This window comes from Monodelphis domestica, chromosome 5 (genome assembly GCF_027887165.1).
Source record: "Monodelphis domestica isolate mMonDom1 chromosome 5, mMonDom1.pri, whole genome shotgun sequence".
Taxonomy (NCBI): Eukaryota; Metazoa; Chordata; class Mammalia; order Didelphimorphia; family Didelphidae; genus Monodelphis; species Monodelphis domestica.
Genome location: NC_077231.1, coordinates 214,239,949 through 214,258,319, shown reverse-complemented (window position 1 = coordinate 214,258,319; position 18,371 = coordinate 214,239,949). Strand labels below are relative to the sequence as shown.

At 38.4% G+C, this 18,371-nt stretch overlaps 1 protein-coding gene across 8 annotated transcripts in view; it reads left to right on the top strand.

The window, feature by feature from the left end:
* The first annotated feature begins 829 nt into the window (after positions 1 to 829).
* HIPK2 (homeodomain interacting protein kinase 2) overlaps positions 830 to 18,371 on the top strand; it is a 261,143-nt gene continuing 243,601 nt past the window's right edge. For 2 of the 8 annotated variants that reach the window (XM_056799784.1, XM_056799782.1), the window contains exons 1-2: positions 834 to 1,101; positions 6,098 to 6,269. Coding sequence is in view for 4 of the 8 variants with exons in the window: in XM_056799788.1 (XP_056655766.1) it covers positions 1,083 to 1,101 (19 nt within the window). In the remaining 4 variants the exon portion in view is untranslated. Of the gene's footprint in view, positions 1,102 to 6,097; positions 6,287 to 18,371 lie in introns of all 8 variants that reach the window. The other 6 variants (XM_056799787.1, XM_056799780.1, XM_056799779.1 and 3 more) reach the window with 4 other exon arrangements.

Below are 18,371 nucleotides of genomic sequence, written 5' to 3'. Positions count from 1 at the left end.
TTCATTCATTCAACAAGCCTTTATTAAGTGCTTATTGCATACAAGACAACGTATTCCAATCCGGTCGCCTTTCCCCTTTCTCTCCTCATCCCACCAACAACCTCCCTTCCTAGGAACGAAGGAGCTTCAAGGCGATTTCCTTCAGAGTCAAACAATTTTAAGGATCAAAAAAAAAAATCTTTATAGGACTGTGGGGACGCTTCCTTTGGTACTTTTACTGGGCCTTCCCTTCCCTACCCCAGTTCCTCCCCTCTGTCCCTCCTCCCTGCCCCTCCCCCTGCCGGCCCCCTCCTCCTTTCCTCCCCCTCCCCCTCTCTCCTTTCCGTTTCCCACTGTTCTCCTTCCCTTCCCTCTCATCTGTGCCATCGGTGCTCGATTACATGCAAACTCCCCTTTCGCTTTTTTTTTCCCTCCCCTCGGTCGTTCTCTCTCGGTCCGGGTCCCCCTAGCCCAGCTCTCCTCCTCCTCCTCTCTCCTCTCTCCTCCTCCGATGCAACTTTTGCCGAACCCCACGACACACACAGACATGTTGAGCTGAGAGCACGGGGGATTGGTCGCGCACCCTCCCCCTCTCCCTCCCCCTCCCTCCTTCCCCTCACCCCCCCCACGCGGACCCACCTCGGGGGGGCCCCCGCGGCCGCCAGCCTCCAGTGGGCCTGCCCGCCGCCGCCGCCCGCCTGCCCGCCCCGGGCCTTTATTTATTGATTATTTATTCTCTTTCTCCAAGAGGGAGAGAGGGTGAGGACGAGGCGCTCCCCTCTCTACCCCCCCCCCCCGCAGCGGTCCGGCCCGGCCCCCCTCAGCCTCCCGCCCCCCATAACCCCCCGGCCCGCGCCGCTTTGCATGGCCAGGATCAAGGGGGCGGCCGGCCTGCCCCCCGCCCCTCCCCCCCTCCCCGGAGAAGCGAGGCGGTGATGCGGGAGCGGGCGGCCCCGGCGGCGGCGGCGGCGGCGGCGGCGCGGAGAGCCCAAGCGGACGAGACCCAGGCTCAAGATGGCAGATTCCGACTGAGTTTGGGGGGGCCGACGTCTCGCTTCGCATTCTTCTTTCCGTTGCCATGAATAACGGACATCCTGGCCCCGATGGCCCCCATGTACGAAGGTAAGCGGGCGCCCGCTCCGGCCTCTCCTCTCTCCTGACCACCCTCCCTCTGGCTACCGGGACCCCGACTCCTTCCTCGGATCCCCGATCCTCGTCCTGGGATCACGCCCCCCGCCGTGTTCTGTCCGTGCGCCCCCCCTTATCTGTCCGCGCGCCCCTTTCTGTCCGAGCACCCCCGATCTGCTCATGCGCCCCCATCTGCTGAGCGCCCCCTGAACTGTTTGTTCGCCCTCCTCTGTCCGAGCGCCCCTCTATCTGCTCACGCTCCCCCGCCTGTCCGAGCGCCCCCTGATATGCTCACGCGTCCCCATCCATCTTAGCACCCCCTTATCTGCCAACCGCCCCCCTTCTGCCCGCGCACCCCTTCTACATCACATTCAACTGCTCTACACCCCCGCTGCCCCCAACAAATACACGCCCCTTCACCTCCACGGGTCCCTTTAATAGCTCTTCAACCCCTAACCCCAACGTCCCCCCCCCTTTCTCTATTTCCTCCCCATCCCAACCTAGATATGAACCAGGACCTTATATTCAACCTGATTTTATTTCCAAGGTGGTGGTGGTGGTGGTGGGGTGTTACTGGTTCAGGAAAAGGCAGATTTATGACTGTGTTTTCATTTATTATTTCTAATAAATAAAGGTGATATGGCTTGGCCCTCATCCCCCCCTAAATTTCCTTGAGAATGATCTTTTCACTTGCTTATTTATTCTGTTACCCCCCTCCCCCTCCCCCTTTCCCTACTAGGCTTCGTCACCTCTTTCTGCCCTGTGCCCCCCCTTTATTCCCTACTCGCTTGAGTTCCACATTTTAGGCGGGGGTGAGGGGGGTGGTGGTAGTGGGCGGGAGGGGTGCTTAAAGAGATGTGTGGTGAAAGGGGGAGATAGGTGGAAAAAGTCCTGTTTCAATTCCAGGCAGAACAATGAAATAGACCAGAATCTCCCTGCATTAGCGTGTGTAAGAGAAAATGTAGTTAGCATTTTCTAGCGGGGTGGGTGGTGAAGACCTATATCTTAATCAGGTCTAGGTAAAACTGCATTGTGCACCTTCTCTGACGCTGGATCTTTTACCCATGAACTGTTTAGAAAGAGGAGGTGGGGGGATGTAAAACGGAAAAAAAAAATCTTTTTTCCTACCGTTCTCTTTCCCCCCTCTATCAGTTCTGTCACCTTCCAGCCAGAAATCAGAAGAGAATCAACTTAGTTTTTTCCCACTTTCGGATTGTGTCAGTTGTTTTAAGATATGTGTAGAATGAATTTAAATAAAAACTATGCTGGATTCTAACCCATTTTATAGTGTTAGTTGTTGTTGTTGTTGTTTTTCCTTATGAAATCCTTGTGAGCAGCTTTTCAGATTTGGCAAAAATCCATCTTGCCCTATTTCTTTTTCTTAAGATATAATGGCAAATGAGGGGGCTAAAGGGGGTATGTGTGAGCCAGAGGAAAGACAAGGAAAGGAAATTCTAATCCTTTATATAAATCCAGGGGATAGGCTTCATGAGGGTAACAGGGAAAGCATTAATACTTTTATCTCTGCTCTGAGAAGCTGATTAAAAAAAAACTTATCTGAAAAGAAAATCTGTTATTAGTTCTAGGACTCTAAATGAACTAGGTTTCTAGATGGAATAAAGTTGCCAGTCAGGCTCAGGATAACAAGGCTGTAAATAACCTATGGACTGTAAATATTTTTTTTCAGACTCTCTTAGAAACAAAGGGGCTGTTTAGAAGGCAACACACAGAGAGATGTTATTCCAGGGGCTTTCCTCTCTGATTCTGAAGAACACAAGGTCCATTTAGCCCTTTGAAAAACAAAACAAAATTTCTGATCATGCTGTAAAACAGAATTGAATATCCCACAAGGATATGTGGACAATCTATGAAGATGCCATGTATAGTATTTATTGTTAATCTGTATTTATTGAAAGGGGGCCACAGTCAATGCTGGAACTGTCTGGAGTGTTAAAATGAAACAATTTTCTCTTTATTAAGTACCTTCTTGAGACTCCCTCTGCTGGACACTCAGGGTGAGCATTAGAAAAGGGACTTGTTATTACATTTAAAATTGTAGAAAACGGACTGGGTAGATACATTAGGGTATGTTTTGCAAACCTTTCCATAAAAGATAATTTTTGTGACTAAATAAGGTGCTCAGGAAATGTAGAAACTATTTTAAGTATGATGAAAGACGGCTTCCTCATTTTTGCTAATGTATTTTTGAACCAACCTGTATCTCTCTGCTGTTCTTATTATATAGTCATATTTATATTCACAGGCTTTTTGCCCCTGACTAAGCATCCTACCCATATTACCTTTTAATGAGTCTCAAGGTGAACCTAGATTTTTTTAGTTTGGAGGAAAAGGTGGGTGGGGAGAGAATTCCTTTTCTCCCAGTGCACATACTTGCCTTAAGTCCTAACTTATGTCATCTTTTGTTGTTTCAACCCAGTTTCCTATAGACCATATCTATGCTCTTCCTTCATCACTGAAGTAATTCAATGCATTTTTTAGTCTACATTGTTTCTTCCTTTAGTATTATAGTAATCTTTTAACTTCTATTCAAACCCTTTTCTTCTTTTACCCTTCTACCAGTTTATTCTAGTTCAGGATCATTCTGCAAGAAAGTCCAGGGCTTGGCTTTGTGAAAGAGACTGGATTATGCAATGATTCTCTAATGGGGACAGATGTCCACTATAATCAGGGATTATGTACCAATAGTGCTTATATTTACTTATGGCTTAATGCTTCCAGGTCTCCAAAGATGGGTTGTAGCCTCATTTTTCTCCTCAATATATCAATTGGAATCAGTAAACTTGATTATTATTCCTTCATAAGAAAGCATTACTTATGTGTATCTTAAATAGGGATTTTTTTGGCAGTATAGGTACAATGAAAAGTGATTTCTAATGGGCTTGGATCCCATTAAATATTGAGAGTTTGAGTATAGTATTTTGAAGTAGAGTGTTTTTTGGCTTTTCAAGCAGAATTCAGGGGTGACCATACCTTTCATTGGTTGGGCATTTTATGTTTAAAATTATAGTGAAGCTTCCTTGGCTTAGAAACAATGGGAAGTAAGTCCAATGTGAATTAGTGAAAAGTCTGAATTATAGAATGTTTAGAAACAAGTGAAATTATATTATTTATAGTTATCTTCAATAGTAGGAGATAATAATGGCTAAGAATATGTTTCAAGTAGAGGGTTTATTGGATTTACTTTAAAAATGTTTGACTTGCCTATAAATAGCACTATTTTGTGAATTAATATTGATAAAAATGGTTAAAATATTTAAAAGCAGATTATATTCCTAAACATCTTTCATACTCTTCCTCCTTATTTCATTCCCACTTATATATGTAAATTACTTAGCAAACCTTTTGAAAAATATATGTAGTTCAAGTTTAGTAAACATCAGTAGAACCCACGTCCAAGTTATCATGAGTTCTGAATTGCTGGGGTCCAAATTCCAAATTAATTAGGATTTGGTGGGCTTTAAATGTGACTTGCTTGCAAGCATGGACTTTTGTAAAGAGAAATTTCTGAACAAAACTTCATAAGAAGGAGAGGCTCAAATCTAACTGAAGAAGTTTCAAGAATCAATTGTAGAACCATCTTGCATTAAAAGGAAATGATAGGATATGTTTTGTATATCTTAATTATTTTATGTATTAATTCCTTGGAATATATTAATAATATACAAGTAAAAAAAGTTTTCTTTTTTTTGCACCTTCTCCTTTCATTTCATTCTCCTTGGGCAATGAACACTAAGTTGGGTTTTTTTTTGTTAATTCTGATCAGAAACCAACTCAATTTTTCATCTAAAGTTGTTCTGTACTCCATAAAATAAAAACTCCCAAGTATTTTGAAATCAATAGCAATATTCAAGTTATGAATCACCCTGATTCTCCACTTATATCTCTGGAATGTGCAAAAATGTACCCACATAAAAGCCAACTACCTTTTCTTATATTACCTTTAGAGGTCTCTTATTGACATTGAGCTTTTGCTGGTCAATATTATTCAGAGAATCATGATTTTTTTTATGCCACCTTAAGAATAGCTTTGAATAAATCAGAGTTGGAGTGGCATAATAAGTAGAAAGCCAGCCTCCAAGTTAGAAGGGCCTAGATGTAAGTCCTCTCTTGCTTTTGGCAAATGCCAGCTGGGTGACTTTGGAGGAGTCACTTAACCTTTTAGCATCCCAGGCCACTTTGGAAGAACATAAGTTGTAGAGCAGATGCCAGACTACATTGGGAGTGACAGCTTGATACCACATGTTCCCTGTCCCAATAAAATCACAGATCTAGGTAAAATAAAAGGAAAAGAATCACTGAGCAGAAGTTGAGAGACTGCTACTCTCAGAATCATGTAATCATAAGACATTAGAATTTGAAAAGACCTCGGAGGTTATCTAGTCTTCAGCTCTTCAAAGCATGAAAGCTGGCCATCACATCCCCTTTGAATGGTTATCTGGCTTCTACTTAATGACCTTCAGGGACATCACTTACTCCCTCGGGCAGCCCATTTCATTTTTAGACAGCTCAAATTGTTAGGAAGTTTTTCCTTAAGTTAAAATCTCCCTACAGCTGAAATCTGCTTTTCTTGGGAAGGTACCTCTAGGCATAACTTCTGTCCAGGACTTTTCACTTAAATTAAATTAATTTTAAAAATTAAATTAAATAAGGCCTAGAAATCATGTGAACAAAGTAGTAACTGCAACATCTTCCCCAGCATCAACCTTTGGAAAATATTCCTATTTAGATTTAGGCAGAGTTTCCCTGACACATAGTCTAGAGATTCAGAATCATTAGGGCATAAGCCTAAACTTTTCTATAAAACTAAGATTTGCTGTAGTATCTATGTCTGTTGCTTTGATGTCCTTCAATGACACATTGCTGCTTTTTTGAACTTTGCTTTCATAACAATATTTCTTATGGTATTCATTATTTCATTTGATATAATAACCTGATCAAGATAAGTGCTGTTTTTATCCTCATTTTACAGGTGAGCAAAATGAAGCTTACATTATGACTGGCCTCAGGTCCAAGAGCTATTAATACCTAAGGGAAGTCATTTGAAGCCATGTCTGCTTGAGTTCAAGTCCTGAACTGTTATTCCATTCTACTGCTTTCTACCTTAGAAGCTTGCATTGTGTGGAACATAAGAAGGAATTATGGTAAAGAGAGAGAATATGTATGTGTATTAATTAGCTTTTCTAGACAACTGTGTGGATTTTTAAATTATTCTTTTCTTATATTATTATATACCTTTTCTGTGGGGTTGGTATAGTTTTACAATTCAGTAGGTAACTTATAGGTTATTAGAGCAGTACGCACATTAAAGATAGCAGACTTTCTGAATTCTTGAATAGGTCTGGATCTGTCACTCATTCATTTATTCATAAATCAACCATTTTTAAAGTGCCTCCTTTGCACAAAGCACCGCTAAGTTCTAAAGAAGATGAGAAATACTTTAGTTTGTTATTTAGCAAGCTTCTCTCTCTCTCTCTCTCTCTCTCTCTCTCTCTCTCTCTCTCTCTCTCTCTCTCTCTCTCTCTCTTCTCTTTTTCTCTCTCTCTCCCTCTCCCTCCTTCTCTTTCCCTCTTTTGCCTTAGTATTAAGTCTAAAAGAAAAGAGCAACAAGAGCTAGGCTACACAACTATGAAGTGTCTGAGGACAGATTTGAACCTAGGTCTATCCACAGTGCTACCTATGTGGCACTAGCAAATATTTAATAATATATTCCTGTGGAATCCACATTGTAATGATAGGTGATCCCACATTGAAGAATAAGAAATTAAAACCTGTTTTTATAAGTGTGGTATAAAGGATAGAGAGTTGGCATTGGGGTCAGGAGGATCTGGGTTCTAACACATATATCTACTATGTTTCAATACATAATTCACAGGTAGAGTGACCATGTAACTTCCCCATTGTCCAGGAAACTCTCTAATACTTTTAAGTGGTAGAACAAGTACCAGTCTGAATTGATAAAGGAAGTTTGGTATACTGATGAAATTGTAGGTCTACACCAAACATGTAAAAAAAATTAATCCTAAGGTATTAGAAACCCATTTTTTAATACCAAGGAAAAACTATGATCATAGAATCTTTAAATTGGAAGTACTTCCTCACTTTTATATAATTATTTAAGGCTTGCAAAATATTTTCTTCACCACAGGTAGTATAAATATCATCATCCCTATGGGACAAATGAGGAAACTAAAGCTTAGATTCAGTTAAGTGACTTATCCAAGGTCACAAAGTGTCAAAGTTATCATTCAAATCTAGGTTTCTCCAATTCAGTTGTATCAAAAGTTATCTATTAATTCAACAAAATTTTATTGTGTCAGGGACAGCTAGGTGGTTCGGTGGATTGAGAGCCAGACCCAGAGATGGGAGATCCTAGGTTCAGATTTGGCCTTGGACACTTCCCAGCTGTGTGACCCAAAGCAAGTCACTTAATCCCCATTTCCTAGCCCTTACTTCTCTACCACTTTGGAACCAATACAGTATTGATTCTAAGATGGAAGATAAGGGTTTAAAAAAAGTATTGTATCTATGCAAAACATTTTGCTGAAGATAGCAAGTTTAAGATCTGTTTCTGCACTTCTTGAGCTCTCAGGATAGTAAGGGAGGTAAGACACCAATATCCATTATAGTTAAATCTATTGAATGTTGAGTAAAGTAAAGTTTAACAGTAAGATTTTCACCATTTAAGGAATGCTTCATGGATGATGAGTGAGAATTGAACAGGCAAAAAGTGGGGAAGAGTTATATAACCAATGCAACTTTCCCCCTTTCAGATTCCTGGCGCTTTGCTGTCTATCCGAACCTTTGAGATTTGTGTCAAGAACAATTAGTCTTTCCATAACGTGTCCCTGGTGTTTCTGTTAAGAGAGATTGTTTTCGGGCTGGATAAATCTTGAGTATGACCCAGTATAGTATATAAGTGAATATATTTCACATCATTTAAAGTAAAAATACATTTCCAATATGTATATGTTGCCAGTGAGAATCTTTGACTTGTTTTTAGTACATAAACATTATAGGCTAGATTCAGTATGTTCACAGAGGAATACTATGTAAATATTTTAGACTAAATCACACTGTCTTTAGACCATGCTACCTATTAGGCATTATGTAATTTTCTGCTATTTGCAGTGGTATAATTTAAAGTGATCCAATAACATTAATTGGATATCTATCTACTGTATGCAGATCACTATATTTACAAAGGAAATATAAAACTCGACCCCATCCCTAAATTGCATAGAAATTTACAGCTGTAAAAAGACCTGTGCCCAGTCCTCTGCCATTAGGCAGGTACAATTCAATTAGCAAAGTTTTTATGAATGGCTAGTTGGACTGTGACAAATCAATTAGTGTTATCATTTTTTTTTAAGATCTCTAGAAATGGACACAATCCAGACACCCTTGATCATCCATTTCAGTATTACATCACATAGACAAGAAGTTCTTAGGCCCACCTGAAATATCACCTGCTAGGTTTCAAACCCATTTCTTTTTGTTTAATCTCTTCTTGTAAACTCTTTGTAGGCCTTTTAGCTTTGTCTTCTTCAGACTAAGCAACATTGAGACTTATTTCCTTTAGCCTTTTCTTACAGAATCTGCTTGCTAGGCTTTTAATCATCACTCACTATTTTCTGAATACTCTCCAGTTTCTCCATCTCCATTTGAAATGGTGGTAGTCCAAACTGCAACACTTCCCTAATAATAGTCTTTGCAGTATAGCTTACATGGGAAGAATTATTTCCTAACATTTGCAAGTCATACTCTTCTTAATAGCTCTCAAAAATAATATTAGCCTTTTCTGGAACAGTAGCAATAGCCCTTCATTCTTGACAGACTCATTTTGTGATGATTATGACCTGAATCTTTTTCCCCCTACTTATAACTTCCTCATATTGTAGTTATCTTGTTGACAAGACTTAAGTAAGCCACTTTATACTTGATCTTGTTGGTCATTTTGAATTGTAATTCTGTCTTTCTAAGTATTAGGAATATCATTTAATGCATTACAATCAGTAAATCTGACCAGTGTCATCTTGGTAGCATCCTCTTGGGCATCATTACAACTATTATATAGAACAGGCCAAAGGAAAATATTCTTGTGTGTATTTTCCTGATGTGGTTGATGATCGCAATAATAATAATGAAACCCTTTCTTTACAATAAATTTGTGAGGTAAATAATATCAGGATTATTATTAACCTTTTATAGATGAGGAAACTGAATTCAAGAGAGGTCAAGTGACTTTCCTAGGGTTATCCAGCTAGGAAATATCACAACCTGGATTAGACTTCAGGTTTTCTGAATTCCTTTATCCCACAGTATCAAGTTTTTTGTGATTCTGAATCATTTTAATATAATAGGGCAGACAAGACAGAGAAGTATACACATATAACAATAGCAATGCTTCACTTATCTAGAGATCATATTTCCTATATTCCCAATCTTCTGGAAAAGTACTTAATAAAGAAACTAAAAAATATGTATGTCAACTTTTAAGTGGGATTAGAGATTCTATGTTAAAGGTTGGTTTGGTATGTTTGCTTATCAGAAGAAGAGGAAATCTTACTAACTGGTAATAATTGTAAAATCCAAGCCTTAACTGGTATAAGACTGAGAAGTATAGGGAAGCAACACTGAAAAAGACACACAAGCTAATAGAGAAGAAAAAAGAAAAGTGGGGGAAAAAAGTACAAGAGTGACAAACCGTGGAAGGAGTGGTAGAGATTACAATGAATAATAACTGACATTTATGTAGTATTTTAAGGTTTACAAAATACTTTGCAGACATTCGCTTTTATTTTCCCAACAGTCCTGTGAAATAGTATATTGAGTATTTTTTTGTTTTTTAATCATTACCATCCATCTTGGATTCACTACTAAGTATTTGTTCCAAGGCAGAAGAGTGGTAAGGTCTAGGCAATTGGGTTAAGTGACTTGCCCAGAGTCATGCAGCTAGGAAGTATCTGAGGCCAGATTTGAGCCTAGGACCTCCCATCTTTAGGCCTGGCTCTCTATCCACAAGCTGCCCTTCTACACTGAATTTTGTACACATTTTATAAATGAGACTGACACTCAAGAGAGTTTAAATCATTTGCCCATAATTATATATGTGACAAGGAAAAGACCTGGGACTCAAAATATTTTTGATTCCAAATCATGCAATCTCTATCACACTGTCTTTATCTTAGGACTTTCCTTACCATTGTTATAGCCTGCTACTTAATTCCTTCATCACTATTTCTAATCTAGAGAGTTGGAAGGGGACCTCTAGGTTAGAAATAGTAGGCAACGGGGGTGAAGAAGTCAAGAAGGAGAACCTTTGACCATAAGATTACATAAAAATTATAACATCTTTCTAGCAGAGGGGCAGACAGGCCAATAAACTTAAGAAGCCAAAGGATATCATTGTTTTTTGGTAGTATTACACTGAATGCTACCAATTGGCATGGTCCATATTTACTGTAGGACCATGGCAAGCTATGCTATGACATTGTATTGTACTGTAGTTTGTATAGTAGTGTATAAGCAAGAAATGTAACAAAGTTAAATGTATCAAAGAAGTCTTATGGATTCTGAAAGATAGAAGTGAGAAGAAAATGTTTGTTAATGTTTTAAGATCTGTATGTGACTTGAAAAGGTGAGCATAGGAAAATGTGATGGATTAGTAAAGAATTCATTTACGTTCTATAAAAATCAAGTCTCAGAAAGGATAGTTGGTAAAATTTTTGCAGATTTGAAGTGAACTGAAATTGATGAATAGTACTACATATATGGGAAAATTAGAGTTACAGATAAATGGGTCTGAATAGAAGATCACACTTTCCCTGTTCCTGGCTAATGCTAACTGAAAAAGGCAAAAGATGTTTATAGCAGATGCCCATGGGAGTCTTAGGCATCTTTTGATTGAAGGCCCTTATATTTCCAACTAAGATCTTTGAATCATAAGGCTTAGAACTGGAAGAAACCTTAAAGATCATTTCACAGAACAGGAAAATAAGACCAGAGCAGGTAAGTCAATTGATGAAGACAGGGCAATAGAAACCTAGGCAAAACTGGTGGAAGAAAAAAAAAAGCCATATAGAATGAGGCTACACAGAGGTTTGTGACTTTTAAACACTGTCTTTCAGAACCTAATTTATCCTTTGAATAGTTTTAGAGTGCAGATGAAATGAATCTACTGGTTATATTTGCCAAACTCTACTATAGCAAGTACTGCTGAATTAAGTGTTCCTACATTTAAATAGGAGAAAAACAGGTTGACTATTCTTGTCATATTCTCCTTGGGACCTGAGCATTTAATCATTCTAGAGTTTTAAAAGTGTCATACATGAATCTATTATTTACAAAATGTGTAATATGTAGATAGAAAATCTTTTGGGGGCATCTGGGTAGTCCACTGGATTGAGAGCCAGGCCTAGAGATGGGAGGTCCTAGGTTCAAATCTGACTTCAGACGTTTCCCAGCTATGTGACCCTGGGCAAGTCGCTTAACCCCCAATGTCTAGCCCTCTTACCACTCTTCTGCCTTGGAACCAATACACAGTATTGGTTCCAAGACAGAAGGTGAGGGTTTAAAAAAAAGAAAAAAAATTTTAATAGCTATCTTTCTTTCAGAGAAAAATCTATTCCCAACCATCATTTCTAGACAATTGTAGAGCGCATCCTGAGGAAGTTAGTACTTGGTAACATTTTTACTATCTTCCTGATTTGCATTGCTACCTTATTGATTTGGTTCATGACTGATTATTTGACCAAGAATACAGGGCAGGGTATAGCTCAGTGGCTCAGTGGATTGAGAGCCAGGCTCAGAATGGGAGGTCCTGGGTTCAAATTTGGATCCAGACAGTTCTTAGCTGTGTGATTGGGCAGATCACTTAATGCCCATTGCCTAGCCTTTATCATTCTTCTGTCTTGCAGCATTTACACAGTATTGATTCTAAGATGGAAAGTAAGAGTTTTTAAAAAAGGTAATGGTTTTTTTAAAATTGTTTTTGAAGTATGGTTATTAGGGAAGAGATTTCATATGGAAATTGATTATCCTAAATCACCATATGCAATTTTTAGCATTATAATATTATAAATGCAATTTGTAAATGCATTTGTACCCAGAATTATATTCAGAATCAAACACTGAGGAGGATTTGGAAAAACTGTTAATTATTATATGCAGAGGTACCATCCTTTAATTTATAGGTGGCTTTGGAGTAAACTTCCTAAGATAACAGAATACACATTCTTGAAATACTCTGTCCCATCCACAAACTTAATTCAAAGAAAAATGGATAAAGGGGTGAATCAGGTTAATGATTCAGAAGTAACATTCTGAACAGTTAATGTTTCAAATATTGCTGACAAGTTAAAAGAAACTATAAATAGAAATGAAAAAATTAATACAAAATCATCTCACTCAAAAAGGAGAGTGAGAAAACTCCATGGGAAAAATCTGCTTCAGACATTGATTTATTGAAAAGCGGTCATATTTTGCTGCCCTGAATGCCATACAACAGCACATTCTTTTCACTTTTTTTTGAAAAGGAGCAAAACCCTTTTTTGAGAAAGTAAGGACATTGCATAGGATCCAAACCCATTCTATGCCCCTTTACCATCCATATCTTGATACAGTAATTAATAATCATAATGATGATCTATAGTTACATTAAACATGATAAATTATATCCATATTTTCTTTACAGAGGAAGGAAACTGTATAATACATGTTAGGAAATTTTTCATTAACTGAAACAACCATCTGTTTTAAAAATGCAACACTAAACCATTTGCTTCAAGATTAAACTTCAGGTATCAGGACAATTCTTGTATATGGAACATTTTGTTCCTGATGATGTTCAAAAAATGAGTTGTTAATGTGTATAGAAGTACAAATGATAGGATTAGGGAGCCTAATTCTCTTGCTCTGGTTTGAAGGTGAGGAAAAGTTGTATATATGTGATATTAAATAGACTTATTTGAAGTATGAACTAGAATGTAGTTAGGAGATGAGAATAATTAAGTCACATGAATGTGTTGATAGAATAGTCCAGAATTTTCATTTAAATCAAGAGGAGTTTGGTTTTTTAAAGGAGACTGGCAGGATCAAAATGATAGTTGAAGGTGACTATTGCTGCAGTATTAAAACAGCTAGGATAATGATGTCAGAGACTTGGGAAGCTAACAAAGCTTTAAGTAATAGTTAGGGAGTTTGGAGCCTAGACATCATCTCCATCAGGATAACCTGGTGGTGCAGGAAACACTATCATACCAAATAGTTTGTGAAGATTTAAAAAATTATGTCTTTTAAGTGTGTGTGTGTATGTTTGTGTGTGTGCGTGTGCATGTGCATGCACTATATTCTCCTATCCTAACTACAAGATATGGCTTTACAAGGCTATAACTACCAGTTGGAGTTACAGGTTAATAATTAGCATGGAGCTTCCTTAGCTCATTTCCCCTTTTAACTATATGGAAAATTAATAGAAAGGAAAGAGAGTAAAATTGAAAGTAATCTACATCCCAACAAGACACCACCTAATTTGATCTCCTGCAGAATATTCTAGGGAAAGAGCCCACAAACATTCTGAGGTCTGGTATTTCAAAACCTTTCTGTTAGGAAGTTTTTCACGTCATCAGAGTGCAGTGGAGACCAGCTGGTAAGCACAGGAAAGAAACCAGCAATGTAGGAGGAGTAATTTTCATCTAGGATCTCAAAGTATAGAAAAAATTTCATTATCAAGTGAATGATTTGAGAGGCAGATTTTCCAATGTCTGCCTTGGAATTGCAATTTTACTGTTTATGTGAACTAGAGGAGCCAATATTATGCCCAGACATAGTAACTTCTCTCTTAATATTATAACACTGTATCTGCTCATTGCTTTTCTAAATCCTCTTTGGAATAACTATAGCAGAGATGACTGACCTTTTCTCTTAATACATACACACTAAAATACTGATGTAATAGATTAAAACATGAGCTTTCAGACCAGTTAAGTAAAAATAAACAGGACGTTAGAGAAACTGGTCCAATGATGACTTGATTTCACTTCCTATTAATAATATAACTAGCATTGCTTCTTTGACCTCAGTTTCATTCCCTCTCCTCTGACCTTGTTTATATGACTGTTATATAATGTATTAACTAGTTAAGACTGACTTAATTCTTACAATTTATTAGAATAGCTCAGTCAGATTAGCGAGTTAAAACTTTATATGGTATGCCTGACTATTAAGGTGCAATTTCTCTCTCATTTCTACTCACCATGGAATAAGGAGAATAATAACGTTATTATTATTTTTACAAATATTGTCTCATTTGTTCCTCACAAGGAATTGCTTGAAGTCTCCAGAAATTAAGTGATTATTCAGGGTCACATAACCAGTATATGTCAAAGGTAGTACTTAAACTCAGATCTTACTGACTTCAAGACCAGCTCTCTATCTTCTGTGGCACAGTCTCTCATAATTCTGCAAGTAGCTGGAAAATTTGAGCCAGACTACAGAAGACTTAAATGCCAAGCTAGAGAGGATGTATTTTATCCTATAAGAAACAGGGAACTAATGAAGTTCTTTGAAAAGGAAAATCTCTGGTTAGATCTCTGCACTAGGAAGATTACTTTGGAAGGTGTGTGAAAGAATACTTGGAAAAAAAGAGATTGGAGGCAGAAAGATTGTTAACATAATCAAGGTAAGATGGAATGGCCCAAACTAGTTTGAATGGAAAGAAGTGGAAGCCTACAAGAGATATTATGGAGGAAGAATTGATATTCTGAAGAACTGATTGGATGTGGGAAGTGAGAAAGAGGAGATGGCAAAAGATAGGAGTATAAAAGATAGAGTAATTAGTTTTACTTTCAGAAAGTGAAGCTGGGAGGAAGGAATAGTTTGGGGTAGAATATTATTAGTTTAGTTTTGAACATGTTGAGTTTGCCATGAGTGGTATTACACACAAGTGGAGTTATCTGTGGAGCTCAGGGGAGGTAATAGTGCTATATTTTTAGATTTAGAAGTCACCTGTGATAATGAGGTTATAGAGCATGAATGAGATTGCCAGGGAGAGAAAGTAGAAGAGAAAAGAAGAGAACAAAGAAGAATGTAGGGGGCTGTCCAGTTTCTTGAAGAGAAACAAAAGGAGGAATTGGTTGAGAGGATATAATCAGAGACAGGAGAACCATTAAAGCCCATCATCTTGGAAGCTGTGAGAGAAAGAAAACATTAAGTAGGAGATGATCAACAGTGTCAGATACTGCAACAACAAGAACAAGAAGAATGAGAATTGAGAAAAGGCCATTGAATGTGGCAATTAAGAGTTCATTGGTGGCTTTGGAGAGAGTGGTTTCATAGGATGGTGGAAGAAAAAAAGCTAGATTTCAGGATTTTGCATGAACAAGTGAATGGTAAGGGAGGAGAAGCAGTGAGTATACACACTTTTTGAAGAATTTGGCAGTGAAAAAAGGAGAGAATGTTATATTGAAGGAGTAGCTGGGTCAGGGAGAATTTCTTTTTTCTTTTTGAAGAGAAGAATGGTATAAGCACATTTTTAGACAAATGTTAAGAAGTCAAGAGGATACACTGAAGATGTAAGGGAGAAGAGAGAGGTTGCTAGAACAAGTCCCTGGTGGGGAGCAGGGTGGGGAGGAATGGCATAGGTAATGAATGGAGGGTCCAAAGGCACCCTTTAGAGAGAGACACAGAGCAATCAGGGTATAACCCTGGCCACTTTCTTAACCACCACTTCACCTTACCCAAGAACTCTCAAAGTAGCAGTACCTCAAAAATCAATGACCCTATTTCCCACCTTGGCCCTGCAGCTGTTATGCATAGAAACCTGGTTCCATGATTTCCATTTGGAAAAGGGGCCAACCATCTAAAATAACACCACAAACTGTTGATCAGGTGCTATCAAAGGGCAGGTAAGTCCAAGGGTCTTAGGGACACACACACACATATACCTGGCCTGGCTCCCAAAGCCATCATCTAGGAAAGAAATCTTTATGGAAAAAGGGATAGTCATCCCTAAAAAATGACTCTACAGGGCAGGCAAGTCAGCCTGCCTAAAGCAACAAGGCACCCTAAGAGAGTCAGGAAGCAGCATGTGCCAGACAAGTCAAACCACTGTCATCATCTTAACTACTACCTCCAAGAATTGACCTATCACCAGCCACAAGTTGGTGCTGCAGCTCCTATTTCCTCAGCAGCCATAGCTAATGAAGACCAGGAAAAGAAAGTTCTTGAGGCCAGAGTCCTTGACACTGTCATGTGGTCCAGTATCAAAACCAGATATGATTATAGCAATGCAAATAACACTAAAGAAGATGCATTACTTTCTGCTTTGCTGCTGCCCCCCTAAGGACCATGGGACCTTTCTATATAACTTGCAGCTGAATGTTCCTATATGTATTATCTCCCCTATTAGAGCAGAAACTGCCTTACTTTCTGTTTTAATGCCCCGTTCTTAGTACTTTGCATATAGTAGGAATTTAATAAATGTTTTTATCTCATTCATTAAATTATCTGTAAAACTAAGAGGCTGACCTAGATGCTTCAATTTATCCAACAAACATTGAGCTTCTACAAAGTATTTACTAGGTGCTGAAGACAAAATGAAAAATAGTCCCTGCTTTAAAAGATAAAGACTCCTAGATTTTTTTCTAGCCTTAAGAAAGATTTTTTAAAAAATCTCTATCTTGTATTTAAGAAAAGAAAGTTTAGAAAATATTGACAAGACTTTCTCATGAAAACTGCAAAAAGGAATTCGGGAAGCACTAAATAACTAATGTGTTGTATACTGCACAAAGTGCTAGGGATTCAAAAAAATTCACCTCAACTTTTTCCCTTAAAGACCATTACAATTTAATAAGGATATTTCAATATATACACAATGAGGTGATGAGATCTGTAGTCTTGGATGCATCCAAAATAATAAGAAATGGTCTCAGAAATTGTCAGCAAGGACATAGATGTAGCTGGGTTGACATCGTTCTAAGGGAACTCAAGCACTAATACATACAGATTCCTTGGAATTTTGCTACTCTGTCTTAGGGGTCTCACCTGACTCCCTGATTCTCCCCTCTTCCCAAACTTTCCAAAACAGTTCTGTGACCATAATAACTTGCCACTAACACCAGCCCAGAAACCCAGGGTCTCCCCATTCCTCTCCATTTCCTATGTATACATTAGAATGAAAAAGAGTACTAGTGAGGGCTTCCTGTCCCATAGATCAGCTGCCTTGCCTTCCTAATCATGTCATCAATAAGTATAATAGAATGAGGGCAAATGAGAGAACTGTACAGGATGCTTTAATGACATTTAAAGAGAAAGTGATCATTTTCACCTTCAGAGATCAGGAAGAACTTCATGAAGGAAGTAGTACCAAAGCTGTTGCTTGATAAGAAGGATTTCAGCAGTGGGTGAGGAAGAGGTTTTGTGTTGCAGCCTGCGTGTACTAGCATGAAGATGGGAAACTGGGATGGTATCAAAGAACTAGAATATGATATGAAATAGATATGCCTGAACCAGAAGTCCAGGTAACTCAAAATAAAATATGTATTGTTCAGTGAAGGATACAATAAAATACAGCAGGTAGGGAGGTTAGGGTGTCAGATTGCCAAAGACCTATTATAATTATAGGCTATTATAATTTTTAAGGCCTGAACTAAGGTGGTGATAGTGTGAGTGGAAATAAGAGACATTATGTAGGAGAAATTGTGGGAGTAGAATCAACAGAATTTAGCAACTTATTGGATGTAATAAGGTAGAGGGTAGAATTAATCTAACTATGATTTTATGTCTGTGTGACCAAGGAAGGTGATACTACAAAAAGAAATGGACAAGTTTTTAGGAGAGGCATGTTTTGGGGGAACATGGTATATTTTTTGAACATTTTGAATTTGAGATGCCCATGAGATATTCATTTCATGGTCAATAGGTTTTTGGAAATATAGAGCTGGTGGACAGAAGAGATATACAGTCTTATACTTAAAGATCATATTTTAAATCAAAGGAGTGGATGAGATTGCCAAAAAAGAAAGTCTGCAGGGGATTAGAAGAGAGAGAAACATGGTGGGTGAGGGAAAGATGATGAAAGACCAAGGAGAATAGATAGGAAAAGCAGGAATGAATATTGCCATCCAAAACAAAGGAGGAATGGTTATTAAGAACATAGGAATGATCAGCAGTATCATATGCTACGGAAAGGTCAAAGAGGATGGAGACTAAGATAATATTTGTTGAATTTGGCTATTATATGGTTA